Source organism: Drosophila mojavensis, unplaced genomic scaffold, assembly GCF_018153725.1.
Source record: "Drosophila mojavensis isolate 15081-1352.22 unplaced genomic scaffold, ASM1815372v1 contig_81, whole genome shotgun sequence".
NCBI classification, from domain to species: Eukaryota; Metazoa; Arthropoda; class Insecta; order Diptera; family Drosophilidae; genus Drosophila; species Drosophila mojavensis.
The window spans coordinates 4754122-4775884 of NW_025318907.1; the positions used below are offsets into that span (position 1 = coordinate 4754122).

Below are 21763 nucleotides of genomic sequence, written 5' to 3' on the forward strand. Positions count from 1 at the left end.
AAGTGCGTCATGTTATTCTTACGTTCGGCAAGTACGTTTGACGCTTCGCTCGCTAAATTACAAACATTTTGCGACATTTAAAAAATAAAATCATGTTTGGGGCCGCACAGACGACAACGAATCGTATGAACGACTTCGAGGTAGCATCGCCACCAGACGATTCTGTAACAGCACTCGAGTTCAGTCCAAGCACATTGCAAGTGCCAAAGAATTTTCTCATTGCCGGCAGCTGGGACAACAGCGTGCGCTGTTGGGAGGTGGAACAAAATGGAGCAACCGTGCCAAAGTCTATGAAAACGATGGGAGGGCCAGTGCTGGATGTATGCTGGTCAGACGACGGCACCAAAGTGTTCATGGCGTCATGTGACAAGCAAGTAAAGCTCTGGGATCTCGCCTCCGATCAGGTAATGCAAGTAGCTGCCCACGACGGACCGGTCAAAACCTGCCACATGGTCAAGGGTCCCAATTACACATGTCTTATGACAGGCAGCTGGGACAAAACGCTCAAGGTATGCTGCTCACAAAATGATAGCCCTAACAATTTGTATATAAATGGTCGATTTTTAGTTCTGGGACACGCGCACACCCAATCCCATGATGGCCATAAATCTGCCTGAACGATGCTATTGCGCTGATGTAGACTACCCCATGGCTGTGGTGGGCACTGCGGGTCGTGGTCTAATCATCTACTCGTTGGAGAACAGTCCCACCGAGTACAAGCGACAGGAGAGTCCGCTCAAGTATCAACATCGTACCATATCCATATTCAAGGACAAAAAGAAGGCGCCCACGGGCTATGCATTAGGCAGCATCGAAGGTCGTGTTGCTATACAGTATGTGAACCCAGTGAATCCAAAAGATAACTTTACATTCAAGTGCCATCGCTCGACGGGCACCTCCGGATTCCAGGACATTTATGCGGTTAATGATATTGCATTCCATCCGGTGCATGGAACTCTGGTTACTGTTGGATCGGACGGCACATTTAGCTTCTGGGACAAAGATGCACGCACCAAGCTCAAATCTAGCGAGGCGATGGATCAATCCATAACAAAATGTGGCTTCAATGCCAATGGCCAAATATTCGCATATGCTGTCGGCTATGACTGGTCCAAGGGACACGAGTACTTCAACCCCGCCAAGAAGCCACAGATATTCCTACGCTCCTGCTACGACGAGCTGAAACCGCGCGCTAATTGATCAGAAATCGAAATCGGAATCGATTTTAGTTTAAGCCACACAAACATGTTCTGCGAGTAATATCCAAACATGTTGTTTTGTATCATTATGATTTGCACATTTATTCAACTAAATCACTTAATTAAAGAGCTCGCTCTAATGATCCTTCTTGTCGTCGTGGCCATGTCCATGTCCGTGGTCACCCTGGCCTTTGCCGATTCCCAGGGCATATTCAACAGCGATGGTGGCGAGAGCTGCACAAAAGCCGACACCGAGGCCACGGAACATAAACGTAGCCAGGCGAGAGCCGTGTGTGCCAAATGCCTTCTTTTCGTAACGCCAGGCCTCATTCCTACGGCAGTGAAAATAGTTCCGAGCCTAATATTTATTATATATTCAAGAGCTCACCTCAGCCATGGGTCGGATAATCCCTGGCGGCCAAGCGCCTCTTTGACTTTCAACAATTGCGGCACATTCTCCACCTTGTAGCACGATGGATGTGGCACCGTGTAGGGCTCTCCGTGACCATGTCCACCCATTATTTATTTCCTGAAATTATAATTCAGTTTTTTTTCTTATAATGCCAAGTGAATTAACATCTGTTAACCTAGCGCTGCACATTACATAAGTAAGTTCACGGTTTTGTCGCTTTTTAATTGTTATGACAGAGCACACAAATAAAGAAATACTAAAATACCCTTAGCCAAGCTATATTATTTCAAAATATTATATACGCAATGGGGAAAACACACAAAATGAAATAAAATTGGTGAAATACACACTTTTGTTGTCACAATATGAACACAATGTTAACAGACTTCAAAGTGTTATCGATAATGTTAATGTGAAATGTACTAAATATTGTCAAGCGCATAGTAGCTTGTTTACTTTCAGCTTTTGAAAGTGTGGCAACTGCTTGATTTCTATAAATGAATTCAAAAAATGTTTGCCCGCGAATCATCATTAAATTTATCTTGAAAGTAAAACAGCAGTAGATAATTTTATTTATTGACATATTTATTCATATTTTAAGTTTATTTTGCAATCAGTAGAACATTTGTAATTTTTAAACGTGCTTAAGTGAAAATATACATAGTTTATTTATATCTGTATTTTTTTTTTTAATTTTTTGTTTGTTTTTGTTTTTTCATTTAATTCTCTAGTTATACAATAAGTAATAATAATATACATGTATATGCGTTTTTTGTTTATTAAAGATTTATGTTAATAGAGTTTCACTTGCTCCTCTCTCACTTTTACAGGTTAACTGCGATTGCTACTATTAGAAGGGGAACCTTTGTAAAACAAAGATGAAAAATATAACAAAATACTGTTCTTACGCTTTGTCATTTGCATTGTATGTATGTATTTTAATAGCTAGGTATAAAAATGCACGTCATGCATGCCAATTGTTTAATTTAAAATACAATATATATATATTTTATATAGTTGTTTGTTTTTATACTCATTTCTCTCAAACTTAAAACACCAAAGTCAGAACGCAATTAGTTTTCTTTGTTGTTCTTTCTCATTCAACGCTAGGAAATGCAGAAGGCTTGACCAATCTATCAATATTTTAGTAAATTTACCATTAAACTTGTTACTACTTTTGGAAGATACACTTGCACATAAATTGTAGATATTAAATTTCACACACTCAGCAGATCCTAAATAATATATGTATGAACAATTGTCAGCTTCGTACGTTTTGCCTTGCACTTAACGTATGTTTTGTTTTTGCATAAAAATGTTGGCATTGAAATCTATATTTCTTTTTTTTTTTCTCTTTTCCTTTTCTCTGTTAGTTTTTCTTTGTTTTTTCTTTTGTATTGTTTGTTTGTTTTTTTTTTTTTTTTTTGTTAGCTGAATCACATTTCGAATTACTAAAGATTAGTTTCATAATTTAACACATGTTGCTACAACAATTTAGGTAATTTTTTGAAATCAAATTGTACTTTTTTTTAATTTAAATTTTATTTTTAACTTATTCTCCGTCCCCGCACGCTAGCTGTGAGTGGGCTCCGCTGGAAGCTTCAATTGGGGCAACTGATACAGATACTCTCCTCGGCCAATATCTCGTTGAGCAGGCGATTGAGGCTGTCCAGGCCAGTGAGAAAGCCGCCGTCTGGTCCATGGTGGACGGGCGCGGTGGCTGGCGGCGTGGGCAACATGCTCCCGTTGCGCGGCACAAACGCCGTGTGGGCGAAGTCAATGAGACGCACGTCCACGAAGCAGGCCGAGTCGTCTGTGGCCGGTGCGGACATGTCCAGCGACTTGGAGCCATGCATTAGCGCCGAGTTGCGAACCGCAGTGGATGATTTTGGCTCGCTCTTGGTGTTGTTGTTGTCGCCCTCGGCACTGGCGCGTCGCTCCAGGGAGTCGAGCAGAATGCCAGCGAGCAGCGAGTTGGATATGTTTTCGCAACTGCGCTGTATCGCCGACCCCGTGTGCGACTTCGATGGCGAGGAGACGGCCGAAACGGGCGTGGATGTTATTGTCGACTTCTTGGCCTCGCGGGAGTCGTCGTGAGCTGCGTAGTGTTCATCGTCGTCCTTGCAGCGCAAACGCTTCACAGCACCCTTCACTGATTTCAGTGACGATGCGCTGGAGGAGGCGGGCGAAACAACCGACTTGATTGTGGCACCTGAATTGCCAGCCGTGTGGGGCGGCGAGGTGAGATCCACGCTGCCGGCTGATGCTGCTGCTGCATCGAACGATTGCTGTGACTTGTACCGCTTGAACATGGCCTCCGTTGGTCCAATAATGCTGCTGTCGTAGTCTGAGCTGCCGTCATCGGAGCTGTTGTTGCCTGTGAAGTGGGAGCAAATCATGAAAGGATGAGAACTTTCCTCTGGGCTTATGGTTTCCATTAGTTCACTTACATGTCTGTCGCCCGCTAGCCACGGCCTTGATTTGCTCGGATAGGCCAGAGAAGTCGTCGCTGCTGTTGCTGCTGTAATTCATCCAGGAGTCTCCGGAATGTGGCGATGAGGTGGTCACGCTGGGCAGCGTTGGCTCAGGGTCCAGGAATACTGTCTCTTCGGATATTGGAATGAATGCAGGTGTGGCGCTGGCATTGGCATTGCTGCCCTTGGCGCCGGTCACCGATTTAGTGGGCAGGACACCGCAGCTACGTGGCGGCGGCATGACGGACAAATGCGAGTGCGAGTGCTGTGCCTTGTTTCTGTCATCGTCTTCGTCCTCCTCCTCGTCGGTGGTGGTTGAGGAGCTGGTGGCCGTTTGCTTAACGCCACGTGCCGCCGCCTCCGCAAAGCCGCGTTTGTGTAAATGACGACGTGTGGCCAGATTCAATCGCGAGTTTGAATCATTTGATGCATCCGCATCATAGTTGCAGCCGTCGGCACCGGTGCTGCTGTTGGTGGCCGAGGCGTTGCCGCTATCAACGGCCGCCACCAGTTGCAAGTCCTCATCCGTATCGTGCGGCTCCAGTTCGTCGCCTGCCTCATTTCCCGCCTCATCGTCTTCAATATCATCCTCGTCTATGCTGTTCTCCGGGTGATAATCGAAGGCAGCTGTCGGCTGCAGTGTCGCCGACTTTGGCGCCTCCAGCCAATCATCCAGATCCATTGAGGGCGGATGTGCCATAGGATTCTCTTCATAGCCTTCGTACACGATGAGCAATGAGCTGTCAGAGGAAAGAGCAGACTCTTAGTATATCTCTCGACTGGAAGTAATCCACTTTCTGCCACTTACCAGGAATAGAATCTGTAACTGGACTGCTTCTCGATGACGCGACGCAGCTGCAGCAGTCGCTGCAGGATCTTGCGTATGACGCGAATGCGCAACCGATAGCCGTTGTAGAAGAAGTCATGCAAGGCGGTCTTGAAGCCCGCCTCGTTGAGCTCGCGTCCCCAGTATTTGTCGCGCTTGGCATACTGCTCCAAGTCCGCCTGGTAGGTCTGCATGCCGCAGAGGCGGACGCCCAGCGAACCAGAGGTGCTGGCCGCGCACTTGGCCATCTGTTTGGATCGCTTCTCTGCGGACGCATCGTCGCCGTGCTGCCGCGTTCCCATCTTCAGGTCCAGAATACAGGGATTGCGGAACTGCGATGTGATATTCTCGAGCATCAAGAAATCTGTGAAGCGAAATTTGCACAGATACAGAGATTAGTTAGGATGCCTCCAGAGATGTAGCATTGTATAAACATTATTAAATGGGGTTTTCTGTCCAAGTCCCGGTCCCGAGCCATGGCACAGGATACTAACATTGCTTATTGGAGTTGTCAAGTTGCGAAATGCTCTTAATAACATCGGCCGCATTTCCGTTCTTATGCACCTTCATTCTGCAAATAATCCAGGCGAGATGTGTGGGATTAATATGGAATCAAGCGAGACAAAAGTACAATGCTTCGAACCCCTTATAGATGGCACAAATGAGTGACCTAAAACAAAATAAGCTGGAAGTTTGCGTTTCGTTTTTCTTTTTCTGTTTTTTTTTTTTTTCCTTGTGCTTTACATTTGTTACAGGACATGTTCCGTTCCATTGAAAACGCAGTGGCGCCATCTGGCGGCGAGTAGGCGGCGCAGAAAAAAGTGTTGAATACGAAAAGTTCTGCAATAAGTTGTATAACCATTATCGTTTTCAATGGAACCGATCATGGCACAGTTTCCAATTGGATTGGCCATAAAAAAAAACAAAATCTCATACACATAGAATGTTGTAATATTTGCATACCCAATACCCGTAACAATGTCTGACAGGGGCGAGTGCGTGTTTGTTTTTTGTATGCATTGCACAATCTAAAACAAAAATAAAATTCATTTCCATTTGCTTGGCTGAATGCTTCAGTCATGTGAGATTTATATACATACATAATATATATATAAATATATATAGTATATATAAGGTAGTGTAAGTGTGTGTGTGGGTGTTTGTGTGCTTGTGTGTGTTCTGTGTGTGTGTGTGTGTATAGCAAGGTGCAAGCTGTCTGACTGTCTATGTCTATGATGGACAAGACTTCGTAGTGCTTCTACATACCTGAGTACTTCATCCCGCTTGCGCTTTGAGGCACTCATCTTGCGCACTGGCACCGCGGCCGCATCGTCCCGGAAGCTGGGCGAATAGCGCTTGTCCAGCTTAGCGCCGCCCATGGTGGTTGCTTGCATAACGCCTGGAAATAGAATGGGACCGGCGTGCGATCAGTTTTTGTGTCTTCTCGTTTCAGTTAATTTCATGTTTGTTTATTAGCTCTATTTATGTAGTGTGTATGTCAGTTTGTTCTTGAGTTAAGTTGGTTAGAATTACGCAACTGGATGAATGGGCCTGACTTATCAAAGATATGTAGTTTAGTAGACACATCAGATGGATGGATACATCGTGAATGAAACAGACGAACATGACGAGCCCCAATTAATAAACAAAATTGCTAGAAATACTTTAATTTGCTCTCCTCTTTCTCTATATGTATATAACATATATGTATACAGACCCGATGTAGACTGTATGCTTTGGACGATTTCGGAGGGACGGAAAGCGACATGATATACATATAGAAGGAATTATGGCTTATGATTATAATAAGATTAAGGCCTAAAGCTAGTTGAGAAACAGAGTGCAAGACTTAGGCAATCGATCGAAAAACATTGTGCATAAATCCGAAAAGTTTTCAAAAATTTGGTTGATATTCTTTTCTTTTGTTTGTTAATGCTGTTCTAGCTTAAACTATAAGAATATTTAAATATATTTGTACTTAAAGAACTGAATAGCTTAAGATTTAGTTTGGAAAATTAAGTATCGCATAAAATATACATAGTATATAGTAAAATATATATATATATATGTATGTATATATAGTATGTGTTTTATTCATACAAACCCGTTGAGGCCATATTGCCATTGCTTGCATTTCTAATCGGCTTTCGTACTGAGAGTCTCGGAGACGTTCAGTTCCAGAGACAGACAAAGCAGAGCAGAGCGGAGTGCTGAGTGCTGCTGAGAGTAGAGAGCAGAGCAGAGCGGATTAGGATCCGATCCGATTCGATTCGATTAGATCGGCAAAGGCCTAGGGACGAAGGCGACGACGATCACACATGACTTTAGCTCAACAACAACAACGAGTACTCGTTCGTATATTCGTATTCGTATACGTGTTCGATTTCGTATTCGTATTCGATTTCGTACAGAGGGTCAGTCAGCACGATGTCTGTTCTGAACAAACACATAACGAGATATTGGAAATAAATGGTATTTGTTGGTTGCTTATAGATTTTTTACAGTTTACGCTTTCATTCCGGAGGCAGCTCTCCGATTGGGCTCATTGATTGGTTCAGCGGCAGATCACGAGCACGAGGTCTGTCAGTGGGCACTTCGAACCTTTGGATAATACGAGCATAGAGCGTAGATATATGTGTAAAGGCCCCAAGCTACAGGCTGTACGGGCGTGCATTATAATTGTATTTTTTTGTTTTTGTTTTATTATATTTCTTAGAAATTGTATAATTTTTGTTAAATAAAAATTGTACAATCCTTTGAGTTGGGTGCATATAGTCAAAGGTATTGTTTATTTGTGTTTGTTCATAGTAGATGCATATATGCATATATAGTTGCATATATATGTATATATACGTTGCTGGAGAAGAGTTGGTTTTACTTTGTTTACTTTTACGACTTACCCATTGCTGTCACTGCGCTACTAACTAAAAGTTCTTATGTGATAAAATGCAAGTGTGTGCGTGGAGTTTTAGTGGCCAGGCGCTTGGACTACTTCCAGGCGTCGAGTCAGACAATAAGTGGGCATGGCAGCTATAATAATTTTATTTCGCTTTTCGTATTACAAAACTTTAATAGCTATAATTTACCTATTAGATTACGATATGGTTCAGTCTTATTTCATTTTTTATTTTTGTCATTTTCATTTTTTTTTCACTTTATTTTATTTTTTTTTTTTTCGGTCTGTTTTTATTTGTCAATTTTCCATAAAAATGCTTACAAACTACGGATATCACATATAAGAATATAATACTTAAAATAAAAATGATATTGAAATGCGTTTTTGGCTTTAACTATAGACAATACAGAAGAGCGCATAAATTGTTGATGTATTTATCGATCTTTTGAATATTAATTTTTATTATATTTTATTTTCTTGACAAATGCGAGTTAGTACAAAGAAAAGTTGAATACAGCATCGAGGATTTGGAAAATGAAGACAGATGGTAATATCATATCATTTTTTATTTTATTTTTTTTTTATAATCAATTTTTTATTTGTATTTCTGTTTTCTTTATTTTCTTTTTCAATGCATGATAGAACGAGCAGTTAATTCATAACGAAATATATTTAAATGTATATGTCACTTTTATGAAGCGCTTCGATAGAATCGATAGTCGATAATCGATGTGGTTGGTTAATAAGAGAATATAGTCGGTATCTTACCTTTGTACTTGGGCACAAACTTCTGTACGTCCTGCGGAATGTTCTGATAGAAGTCCAATTCACGCAAATTCAGCGGCTTGATCACCGTTGACTGGTTGAGCAGCAAAAGGCGCGTGTGTCCTCCCACCTGAAAGCACAAAGGATGAATTAATTAATTGACAATCCAGCGAGTTTATGAAACTTATAGAGAGCAACAAACATTCTGATCACTATCATTGAGCATCAAAATTAAGCGCTTCTGTTTTCACGGTATCTGGGTATAGAAATGTTTAGGGAGATCTTAAGTGCAGTTAGTCGCGGGGTCATTTGTATAATATCTTATCAGAGCCTACGTCATGCGACGCCTTGATAAGCAGCTGTTGCTTTGTATGCCAGTGTAATCAATCCTCGATTCTAGTCTTTAATCTTTACGAGCATTTACTTGTCAGCCAACGCTCAGAAAAACATTCAGCAATCGGATTGGATATATGGCGCGGGTCCCATGATGGGTTTATGTAAACAATAATAGGCATATATAAATGTGATTTAGAAAAGGCGAGCGAGAGAGTAAGATAGAGAGAGAAAGAGAAGTTGACCTGGTTGTGGATGAATAATAAAAGTTGAAAGAAACGAAAATGATACTAGATCAGTTGAAGATGAAAGTGGGCGAGTTAACAGAACTCAAAACTCGTTTGAAAGATTTGAAAACATAATTGAGCAAGATGACATAAATTTAAAAGTAACTTAAATAATATATTGGCAATATTATTTTATTTAATACTTGCACAAATGGCAATTGATTAAGTGTGTTATTCAGTATCAGGGCTCCCAGAGATTGGGTTGAGTGTCAGGTGTTATCTATGCGATGCAATCGATTTATTACAATTTAAAGAATGGACTGCAAGATCTCAGACCACAAAAGCAAAACGTCACTAGACAATCGGCTGCTATCAGAACTGATGTTAAGCGAAATTCAAAGGAATTTAATGATAATGTGCCAAATTCTCGTCTGCCAAAGTTAGCCACACTTTACAACAGACGAGCTTCTGATAAGAACAGAAAGTTATTAATCTGGAGCACCGCGGATAAGGATCGAGAGAGCAAGATCAGAAAATCTAAGAATACAAGAGCCCCATCCACTGTCACCCCTCGAGGTAAATCGGTTGTGCAATCGCATGACAGAAAAAGTAAGTCCAGAGTATCCCACGTTAAGCCGATTAAGGCTCGAGCGGGTCCAAAGATGAAGGCCCCCGATCTGACCAGTGGAACAACCAAAACCTGTGATTCAGACCACGAAGGCCGACTTCTCATGAAGGAGAATTTTCGCTTGCACGTGGATAAGATGTTCAATTTGCTATTTTCGAGCACATCGACATTCTTCTTAGAGTTCCATGATAAACGAAACTCCACAGATATCTGTATTGGTCCATGGAAGAACGGAAAGGATGGCGAGCAGGTGCGCAATGTCAGTATGACCGTTGCCCTCCAAGCAAACGTCGGCCCCAAGACCTCCAAGGTCAATGAGTACCAAACTCTGCGAGCTTGCAGCACGCCCGGGCAGCTGTACTCCATAGACGTGGTTAGCGTTAACGAGGGCATACCATATGCCGATGTTTTCAACGTAACACTGCATTACTGTCTGGCGCGCTCGGAGAACAATGGCACTGATATGCTCATCTTTGGCAATGTCAATTTCATCAAGTCGACCTGGGCGGTGGTCAAGGCGTTCATTGTGAAGCATTCTTACGAGGGCCTCTCTGAATACTTTCAATGCCTGCGTGACGAGCTACAGAAGCAGAAATGAATGATATCGAAGAATACGATCCAAGCTAGACGGGTCTTGCTGACCCTGGACATTAGCTGAATCCAAATTCTTGATAGATACAATGTCTCCGACATTGTGTTAGCTCAATCTGATTTCAGGGGGCTCGTAATGCTCGTAATCCAATTAAATAAGCCCATCTTGTTATTTATGTTTATGTTATTTATGTTATGTTACTTATTAATATGTTGATCTTGAATTTTAGCCAGTATAAGGTTCGGACTCCTTCATTCAGTGTATGCAACGTATATATCTATGTATATATACGATTATCGTTTCAAAAAGTATCGCAACTTTTGTTTTTCTTTCTTTTTCTTCAATTTCAATTTGGTCTCCTTCAAAGTAATCCCCATTGGGTATTTGCACACATGTGCCAATGATTCTTATTCAAATTCACTGTTGATGCCGTCTTTATAATGAGATTCGCAATCGAGCGAACAGGGGGGAACAGATCTGGGTTACAGGGCACGTGTAAGCTGTCAATAATTAATCAAATATTTAATTATGCATTGAGCCAGTCAGAACATTGCATTATCATGCTATTAACAGCCGCTACTGCTGTTAATAACATATATTCCAGACCTAGCCGTAGGCTTTCCCCTACATTATCACAGTCATTGCCATTAGCTTCATAAGGGCATATTTTGATTAGAAATTACCTGATTGGAAAGCGGATGAAGTGCGACCTCATCCTCGTTATCCAGGAGATCCTTACTGAGCTGTGTTGTCTTTGCCTTGCTGCCGCAACTATCGGCCGTCGATTGCGAGTTGTTTGACTCGGAGCATTGCCGCAACCAAGATGAATGGACTTTGTGAGCCGCACCAGAGGCGGGTGGATGAGAGTCGATCTGTGGCTGCTGCTGTGTTTTGGTGGGCGTATTGCAGGCGCTATTGTTGTTGCCGCCGTTGCTCACCGATAGTTGCTGTAGATTGGCTGTTACCAGGCTGCTGCTGCTGCTGTTGCAGTTGCTGTGGCTGTTGATGTTGCTGTTACCACTGTTGCTGTTCCTTGGGCCAGCCACATGTTGCTGCTGTAGGAAGCTGGATCCGCTGGCGAATTGCAGCTGCGATTGCAGTAGGCTTAGGCTATTTGAGATTTGTGCAACCAGCTGATGTTGCTGTTGTTGTTGCTGCTGTTGCTGCTGCTGATGTTGATGTTGTTGTTGTTGCTGCTGCTGCTGATGTCCATGGATGCGCTGCTGCTGTTGTTGTTGTATATTTGGAACATGCTGCTGATATGACGACAAGTCAGAATCTCCCATGCCCCAATCCCCCAAGAAATATACCATTCCCTGCCGCGCGAAACAGTGTAACGAATTACAGTTGCAGTTGCTCTTCTTCTTGTTGCTCTAATTTTCCTAGCTGTTGTTGTTGTTGTTGTATCTGTAACGAGAAAACAGAATGGCATGACAATTGGGTTAAGCAAGCGTCAAACGATCGATCAAATGGGGACCCCCTCCCAGAACCGGTTCTCAAAGCACGCAGCACACATGCACTTTGCACGCGAATCTCATAGAGCTCATGCACTTGTGCAGTCCATGCGGATGTCGGATGTTGGATGTCGACAGGCCGGGTTCAATGTCATTTCCTCAACGGAACGAGACATGCAAACTATATGAGTCTCTGTTCCGGCTAACAATTATTACATCACTCGATGATAGTGCAAAGCATTTAATCAACGCTCTTCAAGACATGGATGATCTACATTGATTGTCTATAGTGCGCATTTCTCATTATAGCAACGTACAGAGAGTCACGATGGGATCCAAACACACATAGTATTCATAAAATATAAGCAGTACATATATGACGATAATCTAGAGTTTTTATATGTTCTATATGAGTATGGCTTTCCAGCCAAGAGACCCCTATCGCATTCTGTGCATTTAATAATATATAAAATAGAAAAGTAAAAGAATCATAGGTAAACGCATACCGAAACCGAACGCATCCTTCTTTGACATTCAGTACTGTATACGACCTTATCTTTATTATAAGATTTAGCACAGCAGCGAAAAAGTTTAGCCTATTATATTGTATACCCTCTTTAAGTCATAAACAATCTTTTAGTTAATGTCGCAGTAGTTATTCAAGATCCTAGCCATTATTTGCCGATTAGGTGAGAGCAAATGCTTTGTGTGCTCAGCTGAGCCTACCATAACAGATAAGTCATTGATGCATGATGATGATGATCTGATGATCTACACGGCTCACATCTCGCATTCTACGCTGGGCAAAGAGCGAATAGAGCAAATTAATGAAGCGTGTGGTTAATTGATTCCAATTGAATTGAGAAAAGCCAGACGTGAATCGCGAATAGCGAACTCTGATTGCTTTTGTGGGGTCGATCCGGCGTGTGCCGAAGATCGGTCATTGATACTGAGGTGGCTGGGGCTAGCTGGGGCCATGCTACAGTTATCAATTGGGCAAATGTTAATTAAGTTATCGTTCGGCAACTGCAAACAACTTGCGAAACTCGGCAGCATCTACAAATTGCACACAAGCTAAGGCGGGAAGCGGCCCTGTCCAGGCGATGCAAATAAACGGAGTGTACGGCATTAGCACATTAAACTGCAGACGTCATAAAGTACGATAGCGAGCAAACCGAATGCTAATGCACATTTGCTACTGTAACATCTCTATTTGCTTATCTGTCTGGGTGTATCTGTATCTGTACCTGTATCTGTATCAGGTGTTTGTATCATTCATTAGCTAGCAAATATGTGCATATGGCTAATTGCGTTAGACGGCAGCTACAGGCCAGACGGCGCGACTATAAAGCTGTTTTATCGCCTTGCCGTTGCCAACTATTATAGACTATACTTGAAATCCATATACATGTGCATAGATAGCCTCACTCTACTGAGGATTTTGGCTTAGACAGTTTTATTTAGAGGGGAATCACCTATGTGTAATTTATATATAACTGTATAATGATAAACGACTTCTGTATGTCCGTAATCGTCGTGTCATTAACATGAAACAGTCAACGATCGGTCATTGTTCGCGTATCTGGCGGCTGATCCAAAAAGTTAATATTGTTTTTGTTGTTGATGTTATTTGTTCGACTCAATGCGACGCAGCGTTCACTTATCTTCTTGACTGCTCAAATCCATAAGCTACTGCACGTCTTTTTTTTGGCAACTTATTTTTAAAAACTTGGCTATTATTAACAGCGCAGAGAATACGTCAACTCAAGGGGTTGGCCAAAAAAAAAATAATAAACACAAAAACAACAACAATTGTTGGAACACGGAACAAATCGAAGGCCTTAATAGTTCTAAAGGCCTATTCAACCATTTGAGCAGTGTTAGTGCATTTAATTGCCAAGTGATTATAGCGAGACAGAGAGAAAGCGTTAATTGCGACTCAGACTAAAGGAGGCAGAGGGAGCAAGATAGACAGACAGAGAGAGAGATTGACAATACAAACAGACAGACAGAAGGACAGACAATGAGACATACTCATGGGGCTATCCTTATCAACAGAGACCTGGCTCGCGCGTTCAACCCACTTTAACTGGGCCACAAGCAAATTTCGATTCACGCAGCAACAACAAAAAAGCCCCAAAACGAAAGTAAACAAAAGGCTGAAATTTCCCATGCTCCACATGGCCGTTTGTGTATATAATATATACATACATATAGGTGCATCTTATATACATACATATATGTATATGTATGGCCAAAAGTGGGTCATAGCTTGGCGGTTATCGTTAATTAAACAGCTGTTTACGGCCACACGAAGTGCGTCTACCGTTAGCTAATTACAAACTGCACTTAAACTGACAATATAAACAAAAGGAAAAACATAGCATTGGCATTTAAATTATTGCTAAAATTCAAACGCAAAAAGAAGAAAAACGCAAATCTGAATGTCCGGCAGCAATCACAATAAAGCGACAGCAAATCGCATATAAATTTGTACAGTGGCTCACAGGTCATTTAAACGTGGTAAAAACTAAAAGAGATATACAAAAATTGAATTGAATTGAATTTTCTAGAAGCCCAAATTTATTTTAAGGTGCTGCTTGGAACATGTTTTGAGCCACTGTACATACATATATACATGCATACATTTATTACTTATAGGGCTGTGTTTTATATTCACAGTGAAAGCTCTGTGCAGTGAACAACTACTGAAATTCTGTATTGTTTTCAAGTTTTGCTAAAGATAACATTTGTTTACTAAGAGATAAGATAGGCAGCAATAGTGAATATTATTATTTTTCTATTATTATTATCTTGTTAAAGATAACTTTTTTGCATATTATGTTTCCAATTTCAGTCAAAGATAATTGCATTAATATACAATATTAAATAAAGCATTCATATTGACTCTGACCAGCTTTTGCTTTGCAGCATAGACACGTATTTCTGGCTTCAAAGAATGCTCGTTTATCGTGCTTGGAATTTTGTATTATTATGTATTTATGTTAAAAGTAGAAAATTCTCGCAATATAATTGAAATTGCCTTGGCGCATATACAATATTTCTATTTATTGGGCGCCTGCCTAGCTCTTTTTGGCATTCGGCCGTTCAAGCTGATACGAAATTCGGTGCAAATTGCTAAGCAAATATTTATGAAATTCATTTAACACTTAAGTAAATAAGCAGTGTTAAGGCTAAAGCTAAGCCGCCACGCATTGAGCTATCATCGCAAAATCGAATGATCCAAGAGTTTATTTATTTATGTATGCCCAGAAGTGAAAATAGACACGAATAGTATCTGTGTACCTGTAAACATGCACATGCATGTAAATCAACGCCTTGTTCATTTTATCGCTGCACTAGGCTCATAGTTCATGTAAGGCGGAAAATTTTGAAATTAGAGCGCGTGTAAAAGAAAGGCCTGTCCTAGGCAAAAATAGTCTACTTATATATTAATACTCTTGTACATATATACATATGGATGTGTGTATGTATGTATGTACGTGCGGTAGCTGATAACAGACTCTGACAGACGAGAGCGAGCTGTGAGACAAAAGAGAAGTGAAACAGTAATATCAACTAAATGAAATAATGAAATGATGAAAAATGGCAAACACAGAATACATGGTACATGGAACACGTACAAATATTAATTAAGGTGTTATTAATAAAGGGAATTCCCCTTCGACGGACTTCCTTGAACACCTGGAACATGAATGGTAATTATCTTATCTAACAATTCAATTGGAGAAACCACAAGAAGAACACGGAATATATGTATCTTTAAATACCTCACTCTAAGTTGTGATTGCACACACTTACGTACGTATGTATGTATGTATGTACATATGTGAATTAACATACAGACATACTGAATTATTTACTACGCATTAAAATGTAGGAAAAGAAAGCCACATGTGGGGCTATATACGCAGCTATAAAACGAATGTGATAAAATAGAGCGAGTGCAATACAGAAGAAACTGCAGCAAAGTGAATGTGCGAATTATACACTAAGATACAGTTATTAGTCATGCATACTGAGAGTTTTAGAGCCAGACGAATCTGTCTGATGATCACATAATAATAATGTATATGTATTTATTATATATAGATGTTTTTAAAGGGGAATTCGTCGAAATGCGCATAATTTACACGGATTGAATTTGGTTTTTTTTCTTTTTGGCAGCTGCAGCGGCGGGCGACATTAAATTGAAACGGGTTTCAAGTCAACAAAATGTGTTAATAATTTATGCACACCAACACTAATACACACACAGTCAGATACTCGCTCGCTTGATTATAGATTTCTCATATCAAAACAAAAAGCAGCTGTGGAACAGCAAAGTTTACGTGGAACTGGCTACAGTAAAAAGTAATAAAAAGGAAAAAGAAGAAAGAAAAAACAACAACCGATGTCGATGTCGATGACGATGTCGATGACGATGTCGATGACTATGACGACAAAAGCAGCAGTTGAAGAGCAGATATAAAACACGTACTCATAGCAACAACACAATAGCCACAACAACAACTATGAAAATAACCCTATTCAAAACAAAAGATCAAGACAAATAGCGACGCAGCAACAGCAACAGCGGCTGACCATAAAAAGAAACAAATAAGAAAAAAAAAACGCCTCTTGAACTGACTGCTTCACGTCGCCGCTGCTCTTCCTCTCTTGCTCGCTGCTGCTCTAAATGCGTTCGTCTCCTACACTCTCATTCTCTTCTGCCAGACTGACACTCTTTCGTCTGCTCTTCACATTGCGTGGTCGTGGTCGTTGCTGCCCATTTTTTCCCATCACCGACGCCTGCTCTTTACTTGCTATTTTTACAGCACACATCAAAAATTAAATAAAGTTTACTAATACCAGTGCATGCAATCGTACAATGCGCACGCATACAAGCACACTTGCAAAGGGCACGCAACCGAAAAAAAAATTTCTAAATGTTTCTCACTTCAGTTGAATAAGTTAATAATTTACCTTTGGGGATACACTTTTCGTACTGTTGCAGTTTTTTAAATATTTGTATTTAATTCTTAATTCAGTTTTCATTCAATTGCATGGACACACTAAATTTCTTAATTCAATTTTCCACATTGAAGTTGTATGTGAAAATTTCTGTGTTGTACAAAGCACACACACACAAACGTCCATATATATAAATATATGTATATATATACTCGCTCAAGCACAGAGACTGGGTGGGGAAGACCAGCACAGTTACACTTTAGCTTCTGCTTTGCACTTATGTTTGCATATACACATGCACACACACACACACAACGTATATATGTAGTACATATACAATTTTAGCTTCTCAATTAAATTTGATTTTCTCACACGCGTGATTTAGGCTTATTTTGTGCGACTTGCACTTTATCACAATTTACCACTATTAAGCGTTGGACACGTCCGATCCGAGCGAGTTGAGGGGCTGAACTGAATGCAAAATATATTTCAGATGTTTCACCAGGCAGCAGTGCTAGAAGCGTCGCTTCGGCTAGTGCCAACGACCCAACCATTTTATATGAGTGCGAGTGTGACAGCCGTATAGTCGGACAGCACTTGTTCGTTTGCCAGAGTCGCAGCTGTGTGTGCGAGCAGCAACACATATAAGCACTGCCTCCGCTCTCAGATACTTTTTCAACAGCTGCGCTCTCCGCACTCAGATACTTTTTCTGCAGTACTCTTTGCTCATAGCTTAAGAGCTGGGGTCATTGCAAATATAGAAGACATTTCCACTCAGTCCTGGGCTTTGGGAATGGCAGATATGTTCGCACTATCCAGTTTGAACCAGATAGTAGCTATTTACATATCATATTAACCTACATAAAGCTGACACAAACACATGCAGTTCAAACATTAACCCACGCAAGCTAAATAAACTCTAATTAAAAGTGAGGCAATCCCAGTTAATAAATACATCTTATCAGAAATCCATTATAGCTTTTTCGAGTACTATTGTTTCATTTTATCAAAGAAATAATTCATTTAGAAAATAGTAGTAGTAAATTCTAAGAAATTATTGTCAACAGAATATATTTATTGTTCAAATCTTTTGCAAATTGTTTTTTCCTCTCCAATTGTTTGTCCAATAAAAATGTTGTCGTAAATATTTACTCGCGGAAGCCAATGGGAACACCTCCTGTGCCCTCTCTACGCCTCCAAAGCTTCCGAGTCGACTTTTCCAATGGTTGGTTATCGAAGTCGACTAATTAAATTGTCGACCAAAACAAGAGACGTAGACAGTCCAATACGAGAAAAATTAAAAATAAAAAAACAAGAAGAGAACAGCTGTTTGTTAGTTGCCGATCCGTTTCTTATCATTCGCATCTTATCGGTTTTCTATACGTATAAAGGCACATACATATATGCAATTTTTTACCGGGCAAAAGTCATATCAGTTACGGGCGGCAGATTCCATAACGATTTTCATTTCAACGGGCAGCTAATGACTAAATATAGCTTTCTAATTAATCAAAGCATTTTCCATGGCCAGGGTCATTAGAGCTGTTCCAAGATTTTTGATAATACTAATGCGGGGTATTTGGGAGTACAGTGAAGCCTTCCTTGACATGGCTCTGGCTAATTTGAACACTTTAAATGTTGCCACACTCACCTCGTAGACGTTGATTATAAGATGGAGTCTAACGTAATTTAATTGTAAATCTTTGGCAGTTAGGCTTTGTTCACTCCCCCAAAGGGCGTGGTTCTTTTTTACTTTCTATCTATAATAGTGTAGAAAATATAGAATATTTTTTATTTGTAACCTAATTGGTCTTAAAACGTGTATTTATTCAATATCGCATTTATATTTTAAAATATGTTCCATTTCTCTGACTTGTCACACCCATAGTGGGCGTATCCAAAATTTCTTTTCAACATTTATTTGCTGTCTACGAGCTTATGAGTATATGTATAAGTGTGTATGCTCCAGATTTCTAGCTGCTTTGCGTTTATGCAAATGTACGGACGGAGCTCAAGACTTATAGCACACAATTGAATATACGTCTGGAACATTCAACTTCTAAACGTTGCTTTGGGCTATTTAAACTGTCTAGCTGAAGTGCATTCCGTACATGACTAAAACAGGAACTTACACAGATAGAAATGACGTACGTGTAGATGCAAGTGACGTAGGTAGTACAATCGGATTGGATAGTGAAAGACTAGGCTGGTGATGGCGCCGGAATATAACAATAGAATGGCGTGAGCAGTCAACGGGCAAATGGAGCAACGTCTCTGACATGTGCAAGCCGTACTTTTATTTCCTATATTCCTATATTTATTTTGGCACGTTCCGGATACATGTAAATTATATATACATACAGATATATACAGATATTTATCTGAATAGGGAAAAGCGTTTTTGTCCTGTCGTTAAATGTCAGTGGCTATGGAAAATGCTCGAATCGTGACGCAACAATTTGATATTTTTACATTAAGCAGACGGACAGACTGGAGTGTGGAGCGTCGAGCGTGGGCCGCTGATAGATTGCGAGAAGCGACAGAAATGACGCATACGCCTAAATAGACCGCACAGACCTAAAGCACTCGCAAAAGACCTGCTGATAAGGGGTGTGGCACACTTCAGGCACTTAAGGCATATTGTTGGCAATAACTGTGAATAACATCACCCAATTATTTATGTTATATGAGTACTATCTTTCCAGGAACAATCTTGTCTAAGCTAATGCTTAATATACTGGGTTTCTTTTATATAACTTGAATAATCAATACTCGCAATATTACAGTTATAAATCTAATGATATACGAAATTTGTTGAAATTGTCAAAGGAAGATTCAGATGTTCAGAGTGAACTCCAACTTGATATATATAAAATCGAGAAAAGCTATATAATATATATAATTTTATGACAGCTCATAGCAATAATTTTTGTTCTCAGTTAGACTATATAAAATATAGAATCTTAAATATTCTCATCTATAATATTTATATCTATAAGGGTAGGGTATTTATATCTTAGGGTATAATTTGTTATGTCAATCATTCTAGGGTTCGTTTATTACAAGTTAAAGTGCTCTTATCGGCAGTGCTTGACTAGCTAATACCCTAATTTTCAATGGATTTACGACTTGGGAATATAATAATAATCGTTGCACATTATCGATATTAGGTCTGCCCCAATGGATGCCTTAAAACACAAGCCAAGCCTGCTGTTGCCTATTATATTCATTTCCCTTTTATCCCTCTTGCTCATGTTAAATGGGCTCAGGCTATAAGCACACAGCATGCAGCTCATATATTCAATAGATGTATATATGCAGGATCTCCTATATTCTACTGCACATTCAGCATTTAAATATCATCATTTATGCAGTCACAGCCTTCAACTAGCTGCCGCTGCTACTGTTTGACCCTGGACACGAGGCAGCCAACTGGGCGGCGCCATTCAGACTCGTTTCAATTGTTTGCCTGAATGTTGCATCCTTGACATTGGCAGTGGCATTGGCATTGACTTTGCATGGAGGCTGCCCCCGTGCAATGCACAAAGGACCCTTTCACAGCCAGCAAGTGTGCCTGCAAATTGAGCAAGCAAAACTGCTTTCTAGAGATGGCAAGAAGTCGTCGTGCCTGGGTCAATTTTAACGAGCTGAACTTGGAGCGTGACCAACTAAATTGACTCTCTACGAGCCACTCTAAGCAATAATTCAATGCACTTTCTGTATTCTAATAGACGCCCCGCAAGCAGTTCTATATAGCCTTGGCGCTCATAATCGGCTGGTATTAACAGCTCACTTAACTATCACAAGACTTGCACGTGAGTCACTTGTGCCAATAAAAATTGTAGAGCATGTTTTTACGTCGCCTGTTGATTAGTCCGCCTATTCCACATCGTATATTATATACTATATACGCATGCATATATATTTGTGTTTACTCGCAAACCGTGTCGTGTTTGTCAATCAAAAGTTCTCATACATTCATTATATACACACATACATATGTATGTATACATATATATATATATATATATATATGTCCATTTGCTATATAATTTATATTCATATTCATTTTACAGTAAACACTCGATGATTGTTGCTTGGAAAATACTGAAATTTTTTTTTTTTTTTTTTTTTTTTAAAGGGAATTTAGAATTCTTGATAATTTACTACATTTAAATATATGTATATTTATGCATATATACATATTCCTATATATTTATAGTTAGCGCTACAAAATTTCATATTTTTTTTGCTAATATAAAATAATATAAAATATATAATAAATTAAAATATTTCATTGTGAATTGCTTCGAATATAAAATATATAAATTTTTTATATCTTATGACATAAAATTTTATAAATAAATTTATTTTGATTTAGTTTAGAATTCTTGCAACTATGGTAGATACGTATATCAAATATATTATATATATGGTAATAATCATATTATAATATATATAATATATTATTATTAAAATAATATTTTTTATGACATTATATCAAATCAGTATATTTATTATATTGCATGTCCCCACTGTACTTTAAATTTGAAAATGCTTGAGTTTGTAGGCTTTTTCTTGCTTCGCTATCGCAGCCAATGGGTCTTAGTCATGCTCGATCTTTGTCGAGCCAATTTTGATGACAGCTGCCAGTAAATTTGTAGGGAAATTGTCACTCAACGTGGGTGGGTGGAGTGGACTATGATTGATACCCCATATTGTTTGTTTGCTTATAGCGAAATCGCGTTCATCTGTTAAGTGTTTTGATTTGCGCAATTTAGCAAAACAGATTATATATCGGACGACGCCTCATTAATGAAATCCGAGAAGGCCACAGCCACAGCCACAGCGACCGTCATGGATGAGCTGAGCCAGTGGGAACTCTCACCTTTAAGGTCCTTGGATGCACCGCAATGACGTGCGGCAAGGCAAGGCCAGGGTCGAGTAGGCTGCTGCCACAAGGCTGTGCGGCAGGACTCCCGC

The 21763-nt window shown here is 40.0% G+C and overlaps 3 protein-coding genes across 6 annotated transcripts in view; 1 reads left to right on the plus strand and 2 right to left on the minus strand.

Moving 5' to 3' along the window:
- The first annotated feature begins 3 nt into the window (after positions 1 to 3).
- LOC6580732 (protein Rae1) lies at positions 4 to 1288 on the plus strand. The gene is made up of 2 exons (XM_002006499.4): positions 4 to 509; positions 568 to 1288. Exons 1-2 carry the CDS (start codon positions 93 to 95, stop codon positions 1198 to 1200), a joined length of 1050 nt encoding a protein of 349 aa, XP_002006535.1. The 5' UTR covers positions 4 to 92; the 3' UTR covers positions 1201 to 1288.
- On the minus strand, positions 1289 to 1718 carry LOC6580733 (NADH dehydrogenase [ubiquinone] 1 beta subcomplex subunit 3). Its single transcript, XM_015164391.3, has 2 exons — positions 1588 to 1718; positions 1289 to 1531 (listed from the first exon to the last, which is right to left on the minus strand). The coding sequence occupies exons 1-2, from the start codon at positions 1716 to 1718 to the stop codon at positions 1336 to 1338; spliced, it is 327 nt and encodes a 108-aa protein (XP_015019877.1). The 3' UTR covers positions 1289 to 1335.
- A 653-nt stretch (positions 1719 to 2371) lies between these two features.
- The window catches only part of LOC6580734 (nucleolin 2), a 31594-nt gene continuing 12202 nt past the window's right edge, over positions 2372 to 21763 (minus strand). Inside the window, exons 1-8 of one of the 4 annotated variants that reach the window (XM_002006501.4) lie at positions 16793 to 17255; positions 11036 to 11759; positions 8576 to 8702; positions 6178 to 6310; positions 5406 to 5482; positions 4894 to 5275; positions 4062 to 4825; positions 2372 to 3988 (exon numbers count right to left, since the gene is read on the minus strand). In XM_002006501.4, coding sequence (XP_002006537.2) covers positions 3213 to 3988; positions 4062 to 4825; positions 4894 to 5275; positions 5406 to 5482; positions 6178 to 6310; positions 8576 to 8702; positions 11036 to 11665 — 2889 coding nt within the window. In that variant the 5' untranslated portion in view covers positions 11666 to 11759; positions 16793 to 17255 and the 3' untranslated portion in view covers positions 2372 to 3212. Of the gene's footprint in view, positions 3989 to 4061; positions 4826 to 4893; positions 5276 to 5405; positions 5483 to 5874; positions 5937 to 6177; positions 6311 to 7015; positions 8066 to 8575; positions 8703 to 11035; positions 11760 to 16792; positions 17256 to 21763 lie in introns of those variants that run through there. The other 3 variants (XM_032730392.2, XM_015164392.3, XM_015164393.3) reach the window with 3 other exon arrangements.